Here is a 23,841-nt window from a genome sequence, read left to right on the forward strand (position 1 = left end):
AAAAATATTTTTATAAATTTTATATATAATAAAAAAACAAAAAAAAAAAATGCTTGTGGGGCGGGGGGGGGGGGCATGAACTTAACATTTTATAGCAATATTTTGTGGTACTACTATGGTAACAATAAAGATCATGATGATAAAAAAACAATCTCTTTAGGTATGCTGTGACCGCATGACTCAGCATTTATGACGCCACAAACAGAAATATTGTTCTTGACAAACATTTCCATTTGAAATAGGCTTCTTCAGGACACTACTTACTGAAAAAAGTGTGATTTGTATCACTATGCTGCATCCAGACACTGCATTATGTCATATGTTTTAATTTACTGATATTTATTGAGGCTTTTGTGGAAAACCTAAAATAACATTTCCAATAATACAGTCAGTTTTTCTGGGTTTTCAAATGTTCCCACTGTTGCGTTGTCTCACTTATTAAGCTTCCAACTCCATTCCCTCAAAGATCATTTTTATTTTACAGCCACTCTGTGGCACCCAATTTCATCGCATATATTTTTCTAGTGAACGACAGGAGGTTCACTATAACACTATGACAGATTTTCTACAGGTTTTAAATATGGAGACTGCAAAAAAAAAGAAGAAAAAAAAGACACTCGAAGCAGAGAAGTGAAGGACACTACAGAGGACAAAAAAAAAAATAAATGATTTGAGCAGGGAAGGGAATAAAAGGACACAAGAATGACAGGAAGTTAGGACAGACCAAACAATGAGAAGGAAAAATGTAGAAAGGAGGGAAGATGGAATCTGAGATGTAAAGAGAGAGAGAAGGAAACATGAAAGCCTGCAAGGAAGAAAGGGACTAGGTAAGGAATGAATAACAAGAAAAGAAGACAGGGAAGAAGGGAAACAATGAGGGAGATGGAAAAAGAAACAAATGAAAAGAACAGAAGGACACATTGAGGTTTGAACTGGAGATGAAGGATCTGAGATGTGGAGGAAGACTGACAACAAGGAAAGCAGAGCAGAAGGAAGGAAACATGGAAAGATTTGAGACAGGAAGGAAGAATAAAAGAAAGAACAGGATGATCTGAGATAGGAAGTATGGAAGACAGGACACAAAGAACAGAGGACAGAAGAATGGAAGGAACCAAGAAAAGATTTGCTCTAGAAAGACAGAAAGGAAGGAACAAAACAGGGAAGAATTTAATCTAGGAAGGAAGGAATGAAAGAATGGAGGGACACATAAAAAAGGGTAGAAGAATACGAGAGAGGACGAAAAGACAGGAAGGAAATTTTGCAAAATAGAAGGTGGAGTTTGGAAAACTCAAACTGACACAGGGTCGATTTCCAAAAACCACTGGGAGAATGGCCATTCAATCCCTAATGCACACACTGGAACCAAGTTATAATGAAAACCAAGCAAAAAGAAAATGGGTTGAAAAGTTCTCATTCTACGTATCGAATGTAAATTCTTTCCAAATGCGAATGAATGCTGACAGTTCTGTATTAAAACAAGCTGTTGTCTTTAAAAGACGCTCACCTCTCCATGATGGACTGGCACTCCTTCCTCCAGGTGAACCTGCTCCCTCTGCGCAGCCTCAGAGGACCGCCTACGATCCCGGCTCTGTCGCTGGCGATGATACCCGTTCTCCAGTCGGGTTCCTCCTTCACCAAAGAGCGCATCGACAAGGTGGCACCTGAGGAACATAGGATCAAATTGATCCGTGCAAAATGTAAGAGACCTGCTGGGTAAAGTCAGGTTTCGATGAGGTTTTAATTATTCACCCAAAGGGCAGAAGTGAAACATCAGCTTTAAATCAAAGGCCTGTTCATCGGCTTTATGTTAATAAAGTTTTACCTCGCTATATATTCTGACATCCCATACATTTTTACGTGACAAAAATCACCGACATAAACTGGAATGTGGAAATGCTCCACTTCTACTCGGAGTTTGGGAAATTCCAGGTTGTAATTTCGATTTTGATTTCTGATTTTGTCAAATCAGATCTGACACGACAAAAATCTGAGATTTTCTTTTCAGGCCATGCTGCCCAGCCCTGTTTGAAATTTACAAAAGCCTCTCGACTGAATTTTTGTATATCACAGAAACAAAGATCCTAAAACTCGGAAGCAGTGAAGTATGTAAAAAAAATAATAATAAAAAATTAAATTCTCAACAACTCTATGGCCGCAATCTACTCATTAAAAGATAAGAGTCAGAAGCACATGAACCCCGTTTTAGCCATTTCCTGTCACAAACAACGGCGGTACTTTTCAGGACTACAGCTGTCAAGGAGACGAAGGGCGTCCTCCGCAGCTCGCCGCCGAGGCCGCGGTTACCTGGCTGGGCGGCAGCCGCTGCGGCGGCGGCAGCTGTGTACCACGGCAGCAGGTGCACCAGCAGCTCTCTCTGTCTGCTCCAGGACGGGTTGTGGTTGGGCATCAGGTTGGTGTTGGGGTTGGGGAAGATGTTGGGGGGGGTGCCGCTCGCCCCTGCTACCGTCCCATCTCTGTCCCCTGCCCTGGCCCTGGCCATGGGACTCACGCTGTGCTGGCTTTCACTCCACCTCAGGCCTTCATTGGGACAAAACCAATAAGTCATTGAGGCAGGCCGCGGGGTTGGGTTACACACCAGACGGTGGAGGCGGATTGGATGTTTTCTTTGGCACACTCCTGTAGACCTGCCATAAGAGTTTCTGTATTGACTCTTTGCACAGACAAATTATCTCGACTTGGACAAGCAGAAGCTATAAACGGCAAAAACAATGGCAGCCGTTTGTGCAACCCTCCCATCCCTCACTTACGGACGTGGCGCCTCAACGTGACGTAGTTGCAAAGGGTCAATTTATTTAAAATAAATACTCTCTGATCTGAAGTTTGGAGGGTTTTTCTTAATGACGGGCAGGTCAAAAGGAGTTTATGTGAGAAGCAAAAGGACAGCAGTCATATTCGGCTAGGAAACCTGGCAGAATCATTCTTGTTAGTATTCCTGCTAAAGACCGTTAGCCATGTGGGGATGAAAACCAGCACTGGAGTACCTCCAGGATCAGGGCTGGGAACAGTGGAGGAGCTGAAGCAAAGCTTTGCTTGGGTGGTAAACGGGAAAAAAAACAAAAGGAGTAACACGAAGTCTGACAGCCGATGCTGTGTCAGACAACTTGTTTCTTCTTTTTAGTGCTCAAATAAAAAAAGTCACATGATTTACTGTGGTGACATGCTGTTAAATCCAACACAAAGAAGAGCCGGGAGCATCCTGAATGCAGATTTTTTTTATCTGTGTGTGTGTGTGTTTAAGTAGCTGCTTTGTAGGACATGAAGAGGTCAGAACCGATTCAAGCTGTTACTGTAGCCGGCGCAGACAAAACCACCTTCACTTCCTAACCAGAGGGGGTGGGGGGGTTATCGATTAGAATCTCCTGTGACGGGACTACCTTTATCATTTTGTCTTCCCTCTGAAACCATAGATGTGTCCCGAGTCCTTCCTTGACCTCGCAGCCCTTGAGGAGCGGGTTGGGCGTTAGCAGAAAGGAATAGCCATGCAGGAGGGATGAGGAGAGGGAGCAATGTAAGGGGTTTTGGGGGAAGGTGAGCAGGCGGTGGGTCAAAATTCACAAAAAACACAATCAGTATCATCATCCGTTTAATTTACCCCCATTAACCTCAGGTTTGCTAGTTGGTCTGCGGCTGGCAGTGACAGAACTCCCATGTGGTTTTCCATCTCCTCACCTGGGTTGTTCCTCTCCAGCAGGTACCAGCGGTAGAAGGCTCTGCGCTTGGAGTCGCTCATCTCCAGGCCTTGCTGCAGCAGCCACTGGGAGATGTAGCTCTGGCTGATGCCTGCGCAGCAGAGGTCAAACGAATGGTTTCAACAAATCATTTCCTTTGTCCGTTTTTATTACATCTGCGCGCAGATCAACGGTCTCCCTGTTAATTTAATGAAGGCGCGTCGACGCCGGTGTTTTATTAAAGGATGTGTGTGTGGCCTCGTGAGGCACGCGGCGCTCCGTTTTAATACGCCACGTCGTCACAAACAAGACCCGACTTCTGCATTCTCACATCTATTATTAGGGTTCGTATTAATAGACTTTAAAAAGAAAAAAACTGAGAGGTTGTTGTATGGAACATTATCAAAGCTAAAACTCAGACAGAATGTTTTCTCACTTTGTCTGCCAGTTTTGTTTCTGGATGTTTTTTCTGTTCTATTGAGTATTACTTAATATCCTACCAAACTGCACTTAAGAGGAATTATAAATATGGGAAATACAGCATTTCTTCTTTGTAAAACACTTCACACTTCCTCAGTCTTTTGCAAGTCTTGCCACAGAATCTCAACTTAAGTGGGCCACTCGTTAATCTAAAGCCGCATATTTAGGTTCATCGTCAGGATATCAAGTCAAATTTAAAGGGCCAGTATTAGGCCTTTTAGAGCCCAAGTGCCATTTTATAGCACAAACAAGTAGCTATGTTAACTTCAGTTGTTAAAAAAAATTCTATATATATCAAATATGACTTCAAAGAAATTTTACCTTCGTAATTTGTTGCTTTGAAATTGGGCCTCTGTCTCTTTAAAATCTTCTACTCTTCCTGGTCTTAAAATTAAAACTTAAAAAAACTAAAAATATAGGGAATGCATATGGCCCTTAATACAGTGCTAAGCTTAAAAGGCTTTTTGAGCAGAATGCCTCATATTGGTTGGCAACAGGAGTGAAAAAAAAAACAGATAAATTTGCCCTAAAAGGGAGGCGACTCTCTCTTCATTCATCTCCTATGGAACCAACATGATGAGGCAACAATCTCTTGCCCGATCATTGACGCTTGTGAAATTTTGAGCTCATATAAGTAGGCGTGCACACTCAGGGTGAAACCCAAAACACGGAGCACGATAGCAACAGCAGGTGAATATTTTCCGACATCGTCTCGTATCGTTAGCCCACGTGTGCACGCCTACTTCTACGAACTCCAAATGTCACGTGATGCACAAATTTTGCCGGTCGTTTGGCTGGAGGAGGGCAAGCGATTGTCGCCTCGTTGCACAAGTTCCACAGGAAATGATTAGAGAGGAAGTGATGTCGGAAGTGACTTTTGTCCTTTGACGTGTGTTGAGTCCTTAAAGGATAAAAGTCAAACAATGGATCTGTTAGTCTTTGACTTCACAATGAAGCACCAATTTCTGTTGGTTTATCATCATCATTATCAATGAAAACATGAAAAGATGTGGAAGAGTTTAAGTGGTATGAATACCTCTAAATACTGAATAAGTAGGACAAATCTTATCTATGGAGAGCCTTAAGTTCCACACGCTAACAACTGAAGGACAAGGAGAGAAACGTCGTTGCTCGATCAGTCTGCAGACAGGCTTTATCTAATTGTACCTAGCTATAATTTAGGCACAATGACAGCAGAAGGACGGACTCGACAGAACATTTGGTGACAGGAGGCGAAGGGTCAGATTGTTCTGTTATTTGCATCACCAACTTTGAATTCATGAGCCGTTTTTATTTAGATTTCATCAAGTTGGTCAGAATAAAGAAGAGTTCATGAGACTCTGCCATAAGTTAGAGACCTCCTAGAAAACATAAAACCAGCTCCGACTGTAGATATTGAACAGTTTCTCTGATGTGCCAGTTGCAGCACAAACAAAACGCCCTTTTCATCGCCATTAAAATAAGAGGCTTCCACCCAAAGTAGTTCCAGTGCAACATCAGTGTAGGTCCTAGAACTGGTTCTAAAAAAAAAAAGAAAAAAACAAAACAAAAGAAAAGTCAAATTGTCTGTTTGGTTTTCAAAAGTCTGAAAAGAATTTGGTGTCATCCTGTTACATCACTAAATAAGCTATTTCAAGAGTTGATGTTTGTTCCTCTGATTGTTTTGCAGACATTGTACTTTTTATTTGAGTCGTAAGCCCAAATCATGTGAATTGTAATAATGTTCTGTGATTTTTATGAATATGAACAGTATGAACAATACTCATGTAGTTGAAAATTATGAAGTTATAGTAATATTTGGGGGCGAAAGAACATGGAGTTACTGGGCAAGAGACGTATTAAAACCTACCATCATCAGTTGGAGAGAACATGAATATTATATTGCCTAAAATGCAATAATGTCGTAATCCTTTACTGGATTTGAACTGGGTGAAGCTAAAATAATGCCAACGAGGAGTTGTGGATGAAACACAATTTACAGACACAGGTGGGGGTTTTTTTATCTTAAAGGCAAAATGTGTTTGTATTTTAAGGTAGTTTTGGCTTCATTGATGATGTTTTTTTAATGTTGCTGCTGCAAGTAACGATTATTTTAGAAATTAGTTATCTTCACGATTAGCTGATTAATCAGTTAAAAAACACGACACATTCTGTGGTTTTTCTCAAACCGCGTATATTATATTATATTTCTTTCTTATTAAAAAGGTGCAAAAGAAATAAAATTATTCAATTCCTTCTTTAAAAAAAGAAGATAACCATAGTATTCCTTTAGTGAATTTTAATCACCTGAAGCTAAAACATATTTCCTACAGAGCTGTTTTTTCCTAGCACAAGGTCGTTTTTCTATGCTCCAGATAACAATTAATAGACGACAAAATTACTTAGCAATTATTTCAATAATCGATTCATCGTGACTAACTGGATTAATGGTTTCACTGTGGATGAAGGAGGAGTACCTGTGACCTGGCCTACAATGGCCTGAGAGATCCGCCGGTTGTTCAGGAACGTCTTGATCTCCTCTTTCACCAGGTTGCTGTCTCTTCTGCAAAAAAAAAGAAGATAAAAACTCATCAAGTTAACAGAAAAAAAAAAAAATCAATTACCCAGTGGGTAACTAACTTTCCTCGCTGAGGATTCGCTTTTCCCAGCCGTCCCTAAACGCCTGACCCGAATTAACTCGGATACGGCTGGTGGATAATGAGCCTGCGGCGGCCTGTCGTCCTCTCACCTCATGTACTCCTCCACCTTCTCCTCCAGGTCCCACTCCTCCTCGCCCATCATGTCGTAACTAAACGCCCGCTGCACCACCACGCTGGGGGGGTACAGGGGCGGCGGCGAAGCCTCGTAGCTGTTGCTGGGCGACAGCGCCGCACCTTCGAGGCCTGAGGTCTGGGTGGTGGCCGAGGCCAGGGAGAGCGAGGACGACGACGAGGAGGACGATGAGGACGGGGCGGCAGCAGCGGCGGCGGGCGCGGCGTTGCTGGGCGGGGCCGGGTGGGAGTCGCAGCGTGGCGGCAGAGGGAGCGGCGGCGGCGGCGGCGGGCGGTGCTCCGGGTCCAGCCTCTCCAGGGACTCCAGGGCGTGGAGGATCTGGGGCTTGGTCATGCCGGAGAGGCGCAGGCGCTGCAGGAGGTCGATCTGCTCAATGGTGTAGCGCGGCTCCACCTCGCACGCCTCCATCCTGGGGTCTGCAGGCACAACACGAGGCGTTCCAAACCGTTACCAACAGCACGCTGCTATATTTATCCCTCCACACTGATAATCGACCAAAGGATTATTAATAGATGAAACAGATAAGATAAGGCATGCTAATTTGAAATCAAACACCTCCCAGTCTTTGTGGGTGTCCAACTGTTAGGTTAAAAAGCAAAACAGGCATAAAAGTATTAAAATGGAATAGAATCAGACTTCATTGTTTATGTTAAAGAGGAAATTCAGCACAACAGCAACGTCGGGTGTAAATACTGACACAAAGAAAGTTCTTAAAAGTGTAAAAACAACAGATAAAATACCAGAGTGAAAAAAACAACAGTAATAATAATAATAATAATAATAATAATAATAATAATAATAATAATAATAATAATAATAATAAACTGTACAAGACTATAAGTGAAAAAAGTGTGCCATTATTAGAAATAAAAATATCAGATTTGCGATAAAGGTTTATAATCAGCCTTTTATTCTCTTTATTTCACATTACAAGCATAAAGTTCTAAATATTTTTACTGGGATTTTATGTGAAAGAGAAAAATAGCGCAGAATTATGACACATTGTGAAATTGAAGAAAGAATGTCATGGTTTTCGACTTCTTTTCTATAAAAATTTGAAAACTTTGGGAGGTATCTGCGTTGAACCTCTTTATCCCGACACGTCCAAATAAAATCCTTTGTAACTAACTGCCTTCAGAGGGTCAATGATAAGTAAATAAAGTGTATTTGTGTGTTATTTATAGCAGCTGTCTGCAACCTGTGGCTCTTTGGAACACAACGGCACTTTAAAACTCATCCTTAATATGAGAAAGAATAAACTAATGCTTTAAACATTAATTTAAGAACAAATGCCATTTTTATGGAACAAATAGATTTTTTATGAGGAAAAAGTACCAGTGACATTGTTTTAGATGGGGCTGCTTATTGTTATTAAGTTGAAAACTATTGAAAACTATTTTTTTCCATTTTTGCTTTTTCATTATCTATTAATTTCAACAGAAAGAAACATGTCCAAACTTATGCAAAATTTTCTGTTAAAGTTTTATGTTTTTCTTTAGTTGAAAACCTAAAAACAGTTAGAAGACGGGGGCTCTTTAAAAATTACAACAAATTTTCTGAAGGAGATATTAATATAAAAAACAAAAAACTTACAAAAAGATAAGCTATGTAGCGGAAATCATAAGTCGTCTTGTTTGGAGTTTACCACAAGCCGTGCAGGGGACACAGCCAACGTGTTAGCCAAAACCAGCTCTGTGCAGCAGCGTGAACCTTGCTGTGGTAAAAACATGGTGATGGCAGCATCATGCTGGGGAGATATCGCTCCTCATTAGGCCAAACTTTCAAGCAGGATAATGACTCTAAACATACAGCCGGTGTTATAATTGAATGAGTTTGAATGACAGCAAAGTTAAGAATCAGATTGGCCCAGTCAAAGTCCAATCCTAAATTTTTCATAATGCTGGAAAATAACACTGTCCAGATTAGTTTGGCTGAACTTGTGATACTAGTACATACATATATATATATTTTAGAATCGCTTCGCTAATGGTGGATTTTTATTTTATTTTTTCTATTTGAGGCATTGGATGTTTGCAGCTGGATCCAATTTAAATTGAGATTTGGCAAAGAAGAGTCGGCCAATATTTTTGGCCTGCAGGTATAAAATCACGTAGAGACGTACTCCACTTGCAGCTAAACAGTAGCTTTATCCCAGAAAACTTCAGTAAAAATGCATCCACGTTTGAGGCTGTGACATGACTACCAATGAGGGGGGAAAAAAACAAGAAACAGTTCAAAGGGCTGGAATACTTTTCCAAGGCTCTGGAGGTTGCGTTAGAGAACACTGCTTTATAGAATTGCATAAAACACACTGCATTCACCTCTGTAGAACCAGTGGGTCACTCAAAGTTCTGGCAAGCTTTCAAACACTTGGCACAGACACTTGAGACTAACCTTGGTCAGTTTGCCCAGGGAAGAATTAAAGTAAAATCCTCCCAGCATGCATAAATTAACAAGCTTTCTTCAACATCATGGCCAGTCGTTTGTACTTCTGCCAGTCGTTTGGAGTACAACAGGAAATTTGACACTGTCTCTTATTATTCATAACTAACTACATTTTTTAAAAACAAGACCGCACTTTAGGATGAAAAATATACATATAAACTTTGTGAATAAACAAGGGAGAATTGACCGAAAGAGTGTACGCGACTGATTATTATCAACGCATTACTCTGTAAATATGTTATTTCACTGGAAAACTGTAAGCGACTGTCTTGAGTTTTGGCTTTAAAAAAATAACAACAGCTCCTCTCATCCTTCCCGATGTTTCCCCCACTTACCCGACGGAGGGGGTGACACGGACAGGCACCCCGGGAGTGGCTCAGCGCGAGGGGTCGCAGTGGGGACAGACCACTGTCGCATGGCTCCGCGGACTTCAGCTCGGCTGGAACCTCTACGGACTCAGACAGGAGAGACTCACTGCAGTGTGCTGCGGTTAAACTGTCCCCATTAGCATGCTGGCAAATCACTCGCTAGCAGGCTGGGTTAGCTAAGCTAGCGACATGAACTCTGGTTGGTTCCCCTGAGCGACAAAAACAATCTTGCTGTCTTGTTAGAGATTTCGAGTTGTTCAAAAATAAAATAAAATAAAAGCGAAAATGATACACGTCGTATCTGGGCTGGACCAGAAGATATAACTTTTAGATAAGCAAACAATTTGCGTTGCGTTTACATTGTTCCCAGCTTTGCATTAACGCTTTGAAGCATTTTGTGGTCAAAACAGGAACGGTCTGATACTATGCTTTTATTTTGTAGAACAACGGAAATCTCAAATTGGTCTATGAACATCTTGACGCTGACTTATTTCAGCTATCTACCAAGACTTGCACCCTGCGGGTAAAGTGACTAAACAAACAATTTAGAAAATTTAATGGCAACAAATATCTATATTTTTATGCTTAGCTGTAAGCAACTATAGGTTGTGTTTTACCGAAGAACTTAAACGCAGTCAACTTAGCGACTTAGTCTGCTAACTACTAGCAACGGGGACCGTAACTGCCCCACCAACACCACTCTCAAGACCCAACACCACTGTCAGGCCCCACAGTCCGAAAACCCCTTCCGGTTCATACAAGACGATGTTGCAGATTGGCCTTTACGCTCTGACGTAGATGCGCTCTGGCGTTGGCGATGCGCACCGGAAAGCTATATTCACATCTGGGCATTGGATAATAAACTATAAAAATAAGTTATAACGAACATATAGAAATTTATGTTTGGTTTACTATGTCTTTGTTAAAACGGTGCTTTTATGCAACAAAACCTAAACTGCCAGGAAGACTGTTTATTTTGTATAGATAAGGCTGATATCAGTAATTAGAACTTTTACCTTGTCTCTAAAGTCATTGAAGACTAGATCTCCATGTAATTAATGCAGCATATAAAAAAAAGCCAATATCCTATGCCGTTTGGGTGCATGAGATACAGCACCCATTAGTGTATAATTTTTGATGCAAATATTTCTGAGGTCCTCTAACTCTAACAAAGTTAGTTCTTTGAATAAAACCCTCTGTGTGAAATCTTATACTTGTCTTTTACCCTGTGTTTGAAGGTAGAAGATAAGCATAAATATTACAGGTGGCCTGTGACTACAGGGAATAGCTACAGTAAGTAAGTTTTTCTAAAAACGTACAATACAAAACAAATTGATGTGTTAAGAAGTTTAGATAAAAACTTGCAGTGAAAATATGTGGATTAAAGTTAATACTGCACCCATTCTGATATTAGGGAAACCAGTTAACCTTTTTGGACTGTGGGAGGAAGCCGGAGTACCCGGAGAGAACCCACACTTGCACAGAGAGAACATGCAAACTGCATGCAGAAAAAAGGGCTGGAATTGAACCCAGAACCTTCTTGCTGCAAGGCAACAGTTCTACCAACTGCACCACTGTGCACCACGCCTTCTTTTTTAAAATCTTTAAACTTGTATCTTCATGGTGTGGTCTGTTCTAGTGAAATGAAGTTCGTCTATCCATCCATCCATCCATCCATCCATCCATCCATCCATCCATCCATCCATCCATCCCTGGGGCAGGGAGGGTTGCTGGTGCCTATCTCCAGCTAATGTTCTGGGCAAGAGGTGGGGTACACCCTGGACAGGTCGCCAGTCTGTCATAAAATTAAGTCAATATGTTAACTTAAGTTAACATATTGTTTAAGTTTGGAAGCAGGGTCACGTCCAGACCACACCTCTAATTATATGTATTTATCTAATTTCATCCCTTTGTCTCATCCATCCATTTTCTTACACCTGATCCCATTGAGGTCTGTGCTGGTGCCCATCTCCAGTGGTCAACAGAATACTGCTACAGACGGAGTAGCTCTGTGATCTTTATAGGTCTCACTAGCGCTAGACTCCCCGTGCTGGTCGCATCGGCTACTACATCTATTAAAATTATATTTAACCCAAACCACTGAGAGACACATTATAAATGTAAACATTAATATTTAAGTCTGTAATGTATACAATATGCAAATATTTTTTGCATATTGTATACCTCCGATTTATGATGAAGACATTTCAGTCCATCACATCAGGATTCTGCTTCTATTCTTACAAATGTTGCAATCTTCAAAAATAAAGGTTGAAGACGTTAATAAATAAATCTCTGAAAGATTCTTTCTCTCATTATTTTTGACATTTAGCAAAGAGAAATAATTTTGGGAACTAACTAACCTAAAACAAGACGAGTTTGGTCTAATTCATTTTCAGATAGAGAAAAAAACTGTTGTGTCTATTTAAAATGTATATGAATGTCTGGTTTCAGCTGGAAGAGCCCGCTGTTTTATTTATTTATTTTTTTACCTTTAGACTACCACTACCAACAAGCTAATGCAACAGTCGGTTACCATGGTGACTGAACACTTGCTGCTACCCCAAAGATGCTGCAGGAGTTCCTAACATCTAAAGATGTAGTGTAGTTAACATTTTTCACTCTGGACAAACAAAACTTTGTTTGTGCTCCACATTTGCAGTTTGTAATTACATATTTTTATTTGTCAGCTTTCATGGTAGCAAATAAGAATAGCTAATGTCTGGAACAACTGATCAAGAAAATGACTCATTTTTGATGGCTGCAAATCATCTTTTACTCGTACATCAGAGCATAGACATCTTTAGGAGTTGCAGAAGAAAAAGTGTCACTTGAACCTAAACAGCTGCATGATTTTTGTAAGTTAAAGGTGCTTAAGACAACATATAATAGAGAAAATATTTTCTGATGCTAATGATCTCACTCTTTTTCTCATAGCATCATTTCTCCACTTGGTGGCAGAAATGTCATAAATATTTGATCCCTAAGATGCATCAAACACAATGAAAGATTCCTACACATATTTCAAAGCATTTATTCCAGTTGCCCTGATTTATAGTGTAAATTAGGCTTCAGGATCCTGTCAAGAAAATTTGATTTTCTTTTAGAAACTAGATTGCTCTTTACAGTAAGAGGACTCTACCCTTGCTTTAACAGGTCTCAATTTGGAGGATATCTATGAGCACTAATTTCCATCAAATGTAATTATTACTTTTGTAAAGATTTTTCCTCATTCTCTGCCAGTTAGCTCCTTCAAACTAGCCAGCGGCAATTAGCAGAAAGTAAAACTACACATCAGCTGAGCTCATTACAGGAGCCACTTCTCAGTGCAACGCTGGTAAAAATGTTGTTAAAAGGTTAATAGAGGAGCGATGTTGTGATCACTTCCTGAAGGCGGAGTTTCAGAAAGAGCAGGTATGTTTAAAGAGACAGAGACCCAAAAAGGTGTGAAATCACGAAATTAAATTTATTTTAAGTCATATTTGAGTTATACAGCATTTTTATAACAACTTAAATAGTCATTGTTACTTGACTGTGCTATAAAATGGAACTATGTGCCTGGAAAACACATACTGCCCCTTTAAATAAAATTATGTTCATTTTTAGTTAGATTAAACTAATTTTATTGATCTAATACATTTATTTAATACGGCTATTGAATTTCCTTTAATTAAAATCAACCATAAAGTAATGTATGTAACTTGTTTAATTTTCTTCAACTCCAACAGTCATCACCTTAGCAGCTCCATAAAGTTCACTTCTGTTTACAAGAACAACTGTGATGTAAGCGACACTAAACGATTTGAAAAATTCGACTTCATTTCACAACAAAAGCTGTCACAGACGACTGCTAATTAGCAGACGGACTTTCAAAATAAGAGAGAGGCGTTTCGCAAAACGGCTCACTCAACACTGAACGCGCCTTGAAATGAAACGCCGTCCCTGCTTCCTCAACTTCCCACAACAACAACAACACCACCACTGAGCCTCTCTTAGAGTGAGAAAACCTCAGCACTCCCACGGGTGTTTCTCTTATTTTGAAAAGCCAGAGACTCACAGGTGTCACGGCGGCTGTTTGACCGGACTGAGGAGGAGAAGGAGGAGGAGGAGGAGGAGGTGTCCACGCGCTGAGACCTGACCACACAGGACCCGCCGTCAGACACACCGCATGGTGACCTAACAGAGAGGGGCATCGCAGGTAACTACAGCCTCACCTGTCCGCCTTCACCGAGCGTGGACCACCTTCACTGTGTTTGTTTAAGTGTTGTGCTTGGCACAAGGTGTTTATATTTTTTGATAAACCTCTTTCAAAATACATTTTAAGGATTTTAAAATGTATTTTGAATATTTACGCTTTTTTTATTTTTTATTTTTTACAGCTGTTTTAACCATTTTTGCCTCCGTGCTGTTAGCTTTCGTTTTAAACTGTGACTTAGAGATGACAGGTCTGTTTGGAATCTTCTGCAGCCGTATTAGTTTAATATCCTGTTGGACTGCTCTCCAACAGGACTCCCAGGTTGTTGCCTCAGGACATGAGATGTCTTTGGTCGTTACGGAATGTCAGTATGGAATTCCTCACATGTAAAGATTGGAAAAGTAGACAGGGTAAAAGATTAAATCAGACTCGGTTTGGTTTGGTTACACAGATAAAAGAAATGTAACCAATAAAATGGGTTTATCAATGTGCAAACACTTCATCTTAGCACTTAAAAAATGTTAATCAATATATCTGAGTAGAATTTAGATAATCCTAGCAGAAAAATATGGAAAGAAATTAAACTTCAAATAATGTTTTTTTTTTTTTAACTTTATTTAGAAGTTCTCTTAAAAGTAGTGCAGCAGTTCTGAAAAATATATTTCATATCCAAGAACAGGGGACATAACAGAACTAAAAGAGAATAAAAAATTAAATACGAGTTAGAGATTAAAGTTGTATGCATTACAAATACTTGTTGTTTTTCTAACCTTTTTGTTGTTTGAATCTGAGATTGTATGAATGCCGTTTTTACATCCATTACTAACGGGGCAAAATATGCGGTTTGTTATACATTGTTTTACTTGTGTGAATATGAAACTTGGCAAGAAACAAATGATTGATTAGAAATGTGGCAGAAGAGTCTTCCGCCTTGAAATCTGTGATACCAAACAAAACACTTTCAATATAGAGTAGGAAATGATGTTTGGTATTAGTAGAGAACTGAATCTTCAGCTTGTCAACAAGTTTGACTTGCTGTAATGAGATGAGTTTTAACTGAATATGAATTTAAATCTTCTTTTTTTTAATCTAAGCTCATATTCATTCATAAATCAACCCAAAGGACATCTTCCTCACCAGTCTCTGCTTGACACCAAACATTATGAAAGATTCTAAAAATAGGCTGAACAAACAACTTCAGTCAAATGCATATCAAAATATATAGGTAGGATTTCTTGCCAAAACCATTAACCATGACTGAACATTAAATTTTCAAATTAATATCCTTGATTAGACGCTCTAAAGATCAGAACCTGGTTTGCACCAGTTTTCCGTGGTACAAACCAAAGTGCGTTCCTTTAGGACAGCTCATTAGAGCGTTAATCTGGTTTGGGTCTGTCTGTGTGCTCACACTGTACTGTAGTTATGTACTCAGCAGCCAATCATTAACACAGGTGACATCCGCTGTGCGTTTGACCCAGCTGCTGATCGATGCGACAAGGTCTACGCCTGTCGTAACGTTGTCGGGGATTTCTGTCCCTCGGTGTGTAACCCCCCGAACTCTCCACGTCCAGGAATGTGTTGCGACAACCTGGAGGAGCCGCTGGCACTGATGAAAATGGGTCTGAGCGTGATCCTCGTCGGTCACGTCAACTTCCTGATGGGGGCGCTGGTGCACGGCATCGTGCTCCGGCAAATCAACCTGCACGAGAAGGCGCGAGGCATGGTGTACGCCATCTCCAACGTGGTCACGCTCTTCTCCGGCATTTTGGTGAGTGCTGGGCGGACTCTGTGGAGAAGCAGTGAATTATTTTTATTTTTATTTTTTTTTTTCGTTTGTTGGTTAATAAATGTAATTGGGCTCAAATTTTCCAAACCAGAATTTTTGCTTTTGCTTTCCTTATTTGGCTTTATGGTCTTCAACACATGAACTTGTACATTGGGAATATTTTTTTTTATTCCCCCCACCCCAAAGTCTTGCAAGGACAGATTTATTTTGAAATCCTAAAAAAGATTAATACGTGTTTTGTTTTTGTTGCTGTTGTTTTTTTTTGTTGCTTTTTTTAAATGACGATATGGATGAATTTTTGTTTTTGTTCATTCTTAAAAACATGTTCCAATACACAAGTTGAAATTCCACAAATGAGGTGTGAAGAAAAACCATCTTAAACCTGTTCAGTGTCAGTTAGAACTGCTGTATGTAACTTTTACAAAAATCTGTTTTCCATATTTCTTAACTGTAACCATATGCAGCCATGTTTGTTAAAACTGTCACCGTGAGACAGTCTGTGAAAAACTCAAGCTCCTCCACCTTTTCCCTCAGTTTCTGTTGTCGTCTTAAGAAATTCACCACTCTAGGTCAAAAACAACCAATCAGAGCCAGGAGGAGGGTCTTAGCGCTGTCAGTCATTCTTGTGTACTGCTGCTAAATAGGCTAATGGTGGCGAAACAACTTACCGATCCAGATAAATGTGTTTTCCGCTGTCATTGATGGCAGTGCTAACTAGTATTAGCATTCGTGGCAGACTATGTTGTGGTGAACCAGCTACAGCGTAGCAAAGAGCAAGTGGAATATGTGAGCAGCAAGTACACGATAGTGATTGACAGCGCTAAGACCCCCGTTCTGGCTCTGATTGGTTGGTTCTGGCTGAGTGGCTTATTTATATAGCTAATATTTTTACTGTCTAATACTGTCAAGACAAAATGATCATTTTTACATATATATATATATATTTAAAATAAAATGTCCATTCTGTCATGTGAAGAGGTGATAATTTGAGGTTATTAAGGCTTTATCGTTGTTTAGGCAAAAATAGCTTTGTTTAGTCTTTTATTCTTTGTAAATTTTTGTTAAAATGAATTTGTATTTCAGGGAGAATTTAATGCTTAAAAAGCATTAAATTCATGTATCTAAAATTAAGGTCATAAAATGCCTTAAATTCACTTTAAAAAGTAAGTTGTCCTTTAATGTGTTAATCACATGTAACTTTCCTCTTGACAGGACTATTTAATCTCGTATATTGCGTGTGTGTTTTATTTCTCGCGACTATTGTGTCAGGCAAAAGACATCTTCATGGCGTTCTGTGACTCGATACGATTGATGCTACTGCTGACTAGCTGCTATTAGACCCCTGTTAAATTGGAGTGAGTGATGCCTGCAGAAACTCTTAATTTGAATAATTTTAGAACATGACTGAGCCAGATGATGTTGTTGTTTTAGTTGTTCTTATCTTCTTGTATTTAACCCCAATGGCAATATCTACACGCTACAAAATTATCCTTCTGTGAATTTTGATGAACCTGAAGGAGAGCTGGAGCTTGTGAAATTAAATTTTGGGGTACATTAGCATCACTTTTGTTAAATGTGACAAATCCATCACTTGTCTTTGCTCTTGGTAATTTTCTTTTAATCTCATCAGTCTTCTTCCTGCAGGGTGTCATCGTTGGGATCCTCGCTATTATCCTGTCGAAAAACAAGAAGAGCAAACGCCTGGTTAGTATTCCCTCAGCTTTTATTTGATCCTGCAGGTATTTTTTCACCCTCCCTGATGTTTTCATATCTTCTCTCCTGCTTTCTGCTCTGATTTACCTTTTATGAAAAATCTAATCTCCAATAGGGTGCTCGTGTCCTGCTGTGTGCATGCACAAATTGATGTTTCACAGCACCGCTTTGTTTTCTCAGCTTTCCTCCCTTTATGACTTATAACTTAAAACAAGTTGTTTCAGTGAGGCCCTGTGGAGCTGGGAGAGTCTGTTTTTGTTGTTTTTTCCCATCTCTCTCTCTGTAGACAGAGCTTTTTGCTCCGTTTACTCAGTCAGCTGTCCGGCTGCTCAAACAAGACTGACGAGCCAACCAGCTGAGCAGAGTCGGCTTCAGCGTGATTAAGCCACTCCCCGTTTCCTTTTGTTGGCAAGAGCCAGCATGAGGAGAGCGGGGGATAGGTTAGCATGCAGCCGTTTAGCTCCTCAACCGTCTTATGTCAAGTAGTCATTAAGCGACTCGAGAGCTGAATGAAAGTGCTCCTCTTATGGCGCTGTGGCTGCTTTAAAATATATGCTCCTCACTATAAATCATCTGATCTGTCGTTAACCTTTGATTTGACTGGTGAGTCATCTCAGTCATTTTTAAAGAGCTAATAGCTTCTTTTTTTTTTTTTTCATTTTTATAAAGAGTATGAGCTCACCTAGGCAGTGTCATTTATTCTTACACATAGTCAATATTAAAACCCTCAGACTCTTAAATGTTGCATGAAAAATATTTTTTATAAAGGTTGGGCAATCTTTAAAAAAAAAAAATCTGTCACTCATGTTTAAAAGGCAGTACAAACAAAAAGCCACAATGTTTCTTTTTTTAAGGGTTTTTTTTTTTGCTCTAGTGGCCTTTATTTGAAAGTGCTAAGACAAGAAAAGTAGGTGAAGAAAGAGAGAGAGAGAGGGAAGACATGGGGCAAAGGTCACTCGACCGGGAATCGAACCTGCGACAGCCGTGTCGAAGACTAAGGCCTCCTTTTGTGGGTTGTGCTTTACCCAAACAAATGCGATAAACAACTGTCAACAGACTACTTTATATTAGTAAAACATAGCAGAAGTGAATGGAAGTAGCTAAAAAGTCCACTTTTTTTTAAACACACCATCAGCATTCAACCATTCACTATTCAACATGTCAATGGACCCTAAAAGTCACTTGAGTTAATGTTACATGTGACGGTTAGAAAGGAAGTTAAAATATTCACCGTTTGGCTCAGACATTGAGAAAAATGCTGCTACAGTTAATTACTGTTTGCTTCTTCCACTGATTTTAATTTGCTTTATAACACAAGGACAAAGCATGTTTAAAAACAACAGCAAAAACCCCCCCCAAAAAAAACACTTTGTTGCTTTCAACCTAGTAATTTTCAAGAAAGCTCACCCACTTTTCCTGGATTGAGGATGTTTTGGGAAAGTAAAAGTGCTCACTCCAATCTTTCCTGTTTCTGATTTGGATCTTTTAAAATTAGTGCTTAACCTCTGGTCTTTCTAAAGCTCCTCTTACTCACGGATTTTGTCTTTTTGTCAAATAGATCCGCTGGTCAACATTGCTCATCATTACTGCATTGTTTATTTCATATTTTCATATGTTCTTTTTTTATTTAATCAGTGTTCTTTTTCTCTACAAGTAGAAATAGCTGATTGTTCTTTAATTCATTGTTTTCTCTAAAACGTCTTCGCGATTAAATAAAAACTTGTCCAACATTTCTAATTTAGAACTTTAAGTTGAAATTAGCTCGAAAATGTTTAGAAAACCAACATCCTGGTAACCAAAGGCTACACATTTTTCATTAGAAATTGGCAATATGACGGTGGTTAGGTGCGTCTGTCTAGCTCTACTTGTTTTCTAGCCGTTCTAAGAACTTTATTTAATAAAAGTCCAAACCATCTTTCAAAGCTCTGGCTGGTGCCTTCCCATTCCACCTACTGTTTTAATCGTCGTACTGCATGTCTCGTTTATGCTGATTAGTGATGACATGACACTATCACTGGGAACAAAAGATGACGGATGATGATAGTACAGTTTCAGTTGGCCTTCAGAGAGCCACAACAGTGAGTCAGCTTTGACAAGCCGTCAATAACTCGCCCATTTTAATCTCCATGACATGTCGACAGGTTTTCTGCCACCTGATGCAGCTTGGTGTAAAAAATACTAGTACTTGAACTCTTCCACATTTTGTCCTGCTACACCCACACGTTCCCAGGTATTTTATTGGGATGTTACGTTGCAGACGAACACTAGGTTGTGCATATGTGTGAAGTGGAAGAAGAAACGGACTCATTGGTTTTGATTTATTCGATTTAACTTGTCTTAACCAATAAAAACCTTCATGATATTTGACTCATTCAAGGGCTGAGATGATGTTTTATAGCATAACCCTGCTTTCAATCTGTAGGCAACTTTCTCCCTGATCTGTCTGCTGTGTTCCTTATGCTTCAAGTTGGTGTTTGTTCTTGAATATTCTCTAAGAAACTTCTGTTGCGTTCACACAACATCTGGATTTATACTGAGATTGCATAACAAACACAGACTCTGTATACGCATTTAGGGGACCTTCAGGTGTCAGAATAAAGGGGTGTTCTGTCATTTTGGCATTCTTTGTCAGAATAGCATACCAGAAGTCTGCAGGCTATCCTTTATCAAAACAGCATACCGATGTTTGTTGTGACATTAAAGTCAGATATAACACACAAAAACCTGTAATCATAGGAATGCTGGAGGATAAACTGCTTTAAAACACCGACGGGAGGGACGATCTAAAAAACAGCTAGTGAAGCTGTTTGCCTCAAGCTAGCAAACCTCTAGCTGGATGTGTAAAACGGTAAACTTAAATTTTTTTTTTTTCATCAATACAACGTATTTTCAAAGGTTTACTTCAAATCGGGGGTTTTATTTTGCATCTATCAGTTATTGTTCAGTTGTTTAGATACAGGACTTGCTGTTGGCACCTTTTCTCTACGTACTCTTCATGGTAGCCCAAACTGGCTAGCCCTGGCAACCAACCATTCCGTAAAGTCAATAAATTAATAATTTGAAGTTTATCATTATTTTGTTTCAGTGAGATGCACTGAAATATTTTATAAAGGCGTATGCTGGTTCAGCGTAACACCCATCGCAAACGTCGGTATGTTGTTTTGATAAATCAGCCTAGTAGATTTCTGTTACGCTAGAACACCAGGCGGCTTTGATTATCCTTCATGACAACTGTGTCTTTAGCGTTATTTTACATAAACCCACTGAGTTCCAATGTTCTCCTTCCCTAGACGTGGTCCTTATTCTCCATCAGTTTGGTTTCATCGCTCATGGCAGGAGGTTCCACCATTGGGCTCTTCGTGTCTCTAGTGAAGACCATCATCAACGGCGGGCGAGTTCTCCTGACTCACTGCCGCTTTCCCGATGCCATCGACTACTCCAGCATTACCAATGAGTGTCCTTTTGACCCCACCCGTGTCTATGTGAGTGTGTTGCTCTGTCAGACTGAAGAAATTAAAGCAGCAGCTGGGCCTTTGGTCAGCTGACCTTTGTCTATTGTATAAAGAGCCCATATTAAAATCAGTTATGTGGTCATTTTGGTTTTATAAAACAGTGTTTTCTTTATGTAAAGTGTGGAAATGTGCAGTGTTTGAATGAAAGAGGTATTTCAGTCTTTTCTGACACTTAAATGTTTCAGATTATCAAACTCATTTTAAAACCAAACCAGAGTATATAGGATGCAGTTTTAAAATGATAACTTTATTCATTTTGGGGGGAAAATGATCCAATCTTACCTTGCTTTTTCTGAAAAAGTAATTACCTTCCCAACTTGGTAGATTCATACTTTGTCAATAGCTATCAGAAGTTAACATAACTGATGGTCTTTTTTTACATTGCTGTGGAGGAATTTATACCGACTATTCTTCTCAGTAATTTAACCACTTTCTGAGGCTTTCTGTGCATGAAAGGCCCGTTTATGGTAATGCCACACCATCCAGAAATGATAGATGGATCTAATTGTGGTTTATCGGAACCCCAAAGCCTTTCGAGACTGATAGATTAGATAGTTTCCACTCATCTTTAACTTCTTAAAGTAATCGGGGTGGAAGGTTTTGCTTCGTGAGATCTCTTAGCCTACCTCATGTCATCAGACGAGTTTGGTTTAAGTGTTTTTCTTGATTTGGTGGGTCTTCCTACATAGCTTGATTTTCATCTCCCTTTGGTGTTCTGTCTTCTATTTCTGTCATTGAGCTCGATTCAATGGTAGAATTTCAGTCTGGCCCGTCAGTGAACAGAACAAGCTGTTGTGAACAATGATGCCAATTATTTGCACTGGTTTTGATTTGCAGTCTACCTGTGTAGGGTTGTAGTTTGGCAATGGCAGCGGAGGAAGTGAATGAAGTCATTCAGTCCGTGTTGGAGCAATATTGAGCAATTAAACTTCAAGAGTCACCTTTAGCAAACCACTTTCTCCAAAGCTGAGGGTCCAAACCCTCTGTATGGGGCAAAGCGTAGAACAAGAGTAGAGTTTCTACCTGTCTAGTAATACACTTTAGAGAAGTCATGATTTAATGAGGAGGCAACTACTATTTTAGATTTATTTGGATAGTCCTGTTTTCTAAAAACCAGACCGCCAGCAGGAAAGTTAACACTGTTCTCTGAGTGCAAGTGCACTGGCCATTTAGTAGGAGGTTTGACATCTTTCCTCGCTGTGACGAAGTCAGTCACGCTTTGCAGCTGATGGACTGGTGGCAGAAACGCTGACCTGACCCGGTCAGTCCTCTCCAGGCTGCTTCTTGTTTCTGTGTGCTACTGATGGACTGTCAACCCTGTTTAGTCTCATAGCTGCTGACACACATCAACAGCACTGGTGTAGAGTTGTTGTTTTTTTTCAGCATAGGACCTTTGTCTTAAGCTGGATTTGTTCTTGGTGCCGGTGGTTAATGGCAGAGCAGCTGTTGATGCGCTCAGGATTTCGTGGCTCAGTCGGATTTCGGCTGCTAATAGCTCAAAGCCAGAAACCGGACAGATGTACAATCCCTAAAGCCATTGTGTTTTTCTACTTTGAAGTTGCTTTACTCGCATCAACACTGTATTTACTGTACAGCTGGCATTCATCGACCGAGTAGAGTAGCAATTTCAAGGTTGAGGTTGAGTTTAGTCTCTTCAGTAATAGTGTAGAAGTATATTCCTGGTAGTTTAAAGGTGGGGTGGTGTTCAGATGTCTTCCACAGACCTAGTTTGCTATTTTTTAATGCCAAAACCTTTGAGCTTTAACTTTAAGTTACTATATTATGCTGTGGAAAAAAGTATTTTCAACCTTACAGATTTAAGTACAAATGTAACCAGAGTACGTGAAAAAAAATGAAGTATTCAAAGTTTTATTTTCCTTTTAATAAGGGAAGAAGCTATCTAAACCAACTGGGTTGTGTCTTAAATCTTAAGCAGATTAATAGAAGCTGCTCTGCAGTTTGAGCTGAAAGACAATTAAATTCTGACTGACTTTGGACCATCTAATTCTCCAGAGCATTAAATGAAAGCTTCACAGGCTCGGCTAACAGCAGCTTGTTTTTCATAGATTGGAGAAAGAAACATCAACCTTTTGACTCTTGGTTGATGTTCTGTAATGGTTATTACATTTCCTTTGCATTCTTTTGTGTACCTGATGTTTGGTATTTAGTGGTGAGATACATGATTTTTAATAGTTGATTGTGATACTCGGTGTTGCTTGTCTTTTCTTTTTAAATGTTTAAAATTCTTGCTTTACGTCAGATTTATGTTTCAGATTTTTCACACACTTTTTTTCAGAACATACGAGCATTGATCAATTCACTGCATTTTTGGTTTGAACGGTATTTGGACTATATCACTAATATTCAAATTTAAGACAATTGAATATTGAAGGTCACTACCACATATACCTGGATCAGTCACTATTTGTATGGTTAAAGTCGGAATGCACCAATATGAAAATACTGTCCAATAATCAATACTTACCGATATCAAGATATATATTTCACTACCTCTAGACATTTTGAAGAAAACAGCCACACCGCTAACTTCACCACTGCTTCTTTGCTTCACTTAAATTCTCCACAATCCTTTGCTGCATCACTATCATTGTCACATGACCAAACCAATATTACATTACCAACGTCTTCCAGAAATAAATAGCAACAAGATGGAAATAAATGTTACTATTGCCTTGATTTTTGTCATTGGTCCAAAATCAATATGTTAAAAATGACTAATATCAACCGATGTAATGTTGTTGAAGATACATTGTGCATTCATAGTTAAAAGATTAAGTTCTGGCAGGAAAAATTAAGGTTTAGGGTTGACACTATAGCCACTAGTATGTCTAACATAATTTCTGCATATATGGTGCAT

The 23,841-nt window shown here is 39.5% G+C and overlaps 2 protein-coding genes and 1 long non-coding RNA gene across 4 annotated transcripts in view; 2 read left to right on the forward strand and 1 right to left on the reverse strand.

The window, feature by feature from the left end:
• Positions 1 to 10,267, reverse strand: part of LOC106945641 (homeobox-containing protein 1) — a 21,698-nt gene extending 11,431 nt beyond the window's left edge. The window contains exons 1-6 of one of the 2 annotated variants that reach the window (XM_015029469.1): positions 9,722 to 9,803; positions 6,898 to 7,357; positions 6,626 to 6,711; positions 3,691 to 3,801; positions 2,305 to 2,538; positions 1,505 to 1,661 (exon numbers count right to left, since the gene is read on the reverse strand). In XM_015029469.1, coding sequence (XP_014884955.1) covers positions 1,505 to 1,661; positions 2,305 to 2,538; positions 3,691 to 3,801; positions 6,626 to 6,711; positions 6,898 to 7,357; positions 9,722 to 9,803 — 1,130 coding nt within the window. Of the gene's footprint in view, positions 1 to 1,504; positions 1,662 to 2,304; positions 2,539 to 3,690; positions 3,802 to 6,625; positions 6,712 to 6,897; positions 7,358 to 9,721 lie in introns of both variants that reach the window. The other variant, XM_015029470.1, reaches the window with a different exon arrangement.
• Positions 8,748 to 23,841, forward strand: part of LOC106945643 (uncharacterized) — a 21,634-nt gene continuing 6,540 nt past the window's right edge. The window contains exons 1-3 of the long non-coding RNA XR_001424604.1: positions 8,748 to 8,757; positions 9,421 to 9,426; positions 13,862 to 13,870. This is a non-coding gene — a long non-coding RNA (uncharacterized LOC106945643). The remainder of the gene's footprint in view (positions 8,758 to 9,420; positions 9,427 to 13,861; positions 13,871 to 23,841) is intronic.
• Positions 13,859 to 23,841, forward strand: part of LOC106945642 (keratinocyte-associated protein 3-like) — a 14,070-nt gene continuing 4,087 nt past the window's right edge. The window contains exons 1-4 of the mRNA XM_015029472.1: positions 13,859 to 13,952; positions 15,524 to 15,720; positions 17,383 to 17,442; positions 20,742 to 20,933. Of these exons, the coding sequence (XP_014884958.1) occupies positions 15,526 to 15,720; positions 17,383 to 17,442; positions 20,742 to 20,933 (447 nt within the window). The 5' untranslated portion in view covers positions 13,859 to 13,952; positions 15,524 to 15,525. The remainder of the gene's footprint in view (positions 13,953 to 15,523; positions 15,721 to 17,382; positions 17,443 to 20,741; positions 20,934 to 23,841) is intronic.

The sequence above is a fragment of the Poecilia latipinna genome, unplaced genomic scaffold, assembly GCF_001443285.1.
Source record: "Poecilia latipinna isolate Pla-1442-1.1 unplaced genomic scaffold, P_latipinna-1.0 Scaffold154, whole genome shotgun sequence".
Lineage (NCBI taxonomy): Eukaryota > Metazoa > Chordata > Actinopteri > Cyprinodontiformes > Poeciliidae > Poecilia > Poecilia latipinna.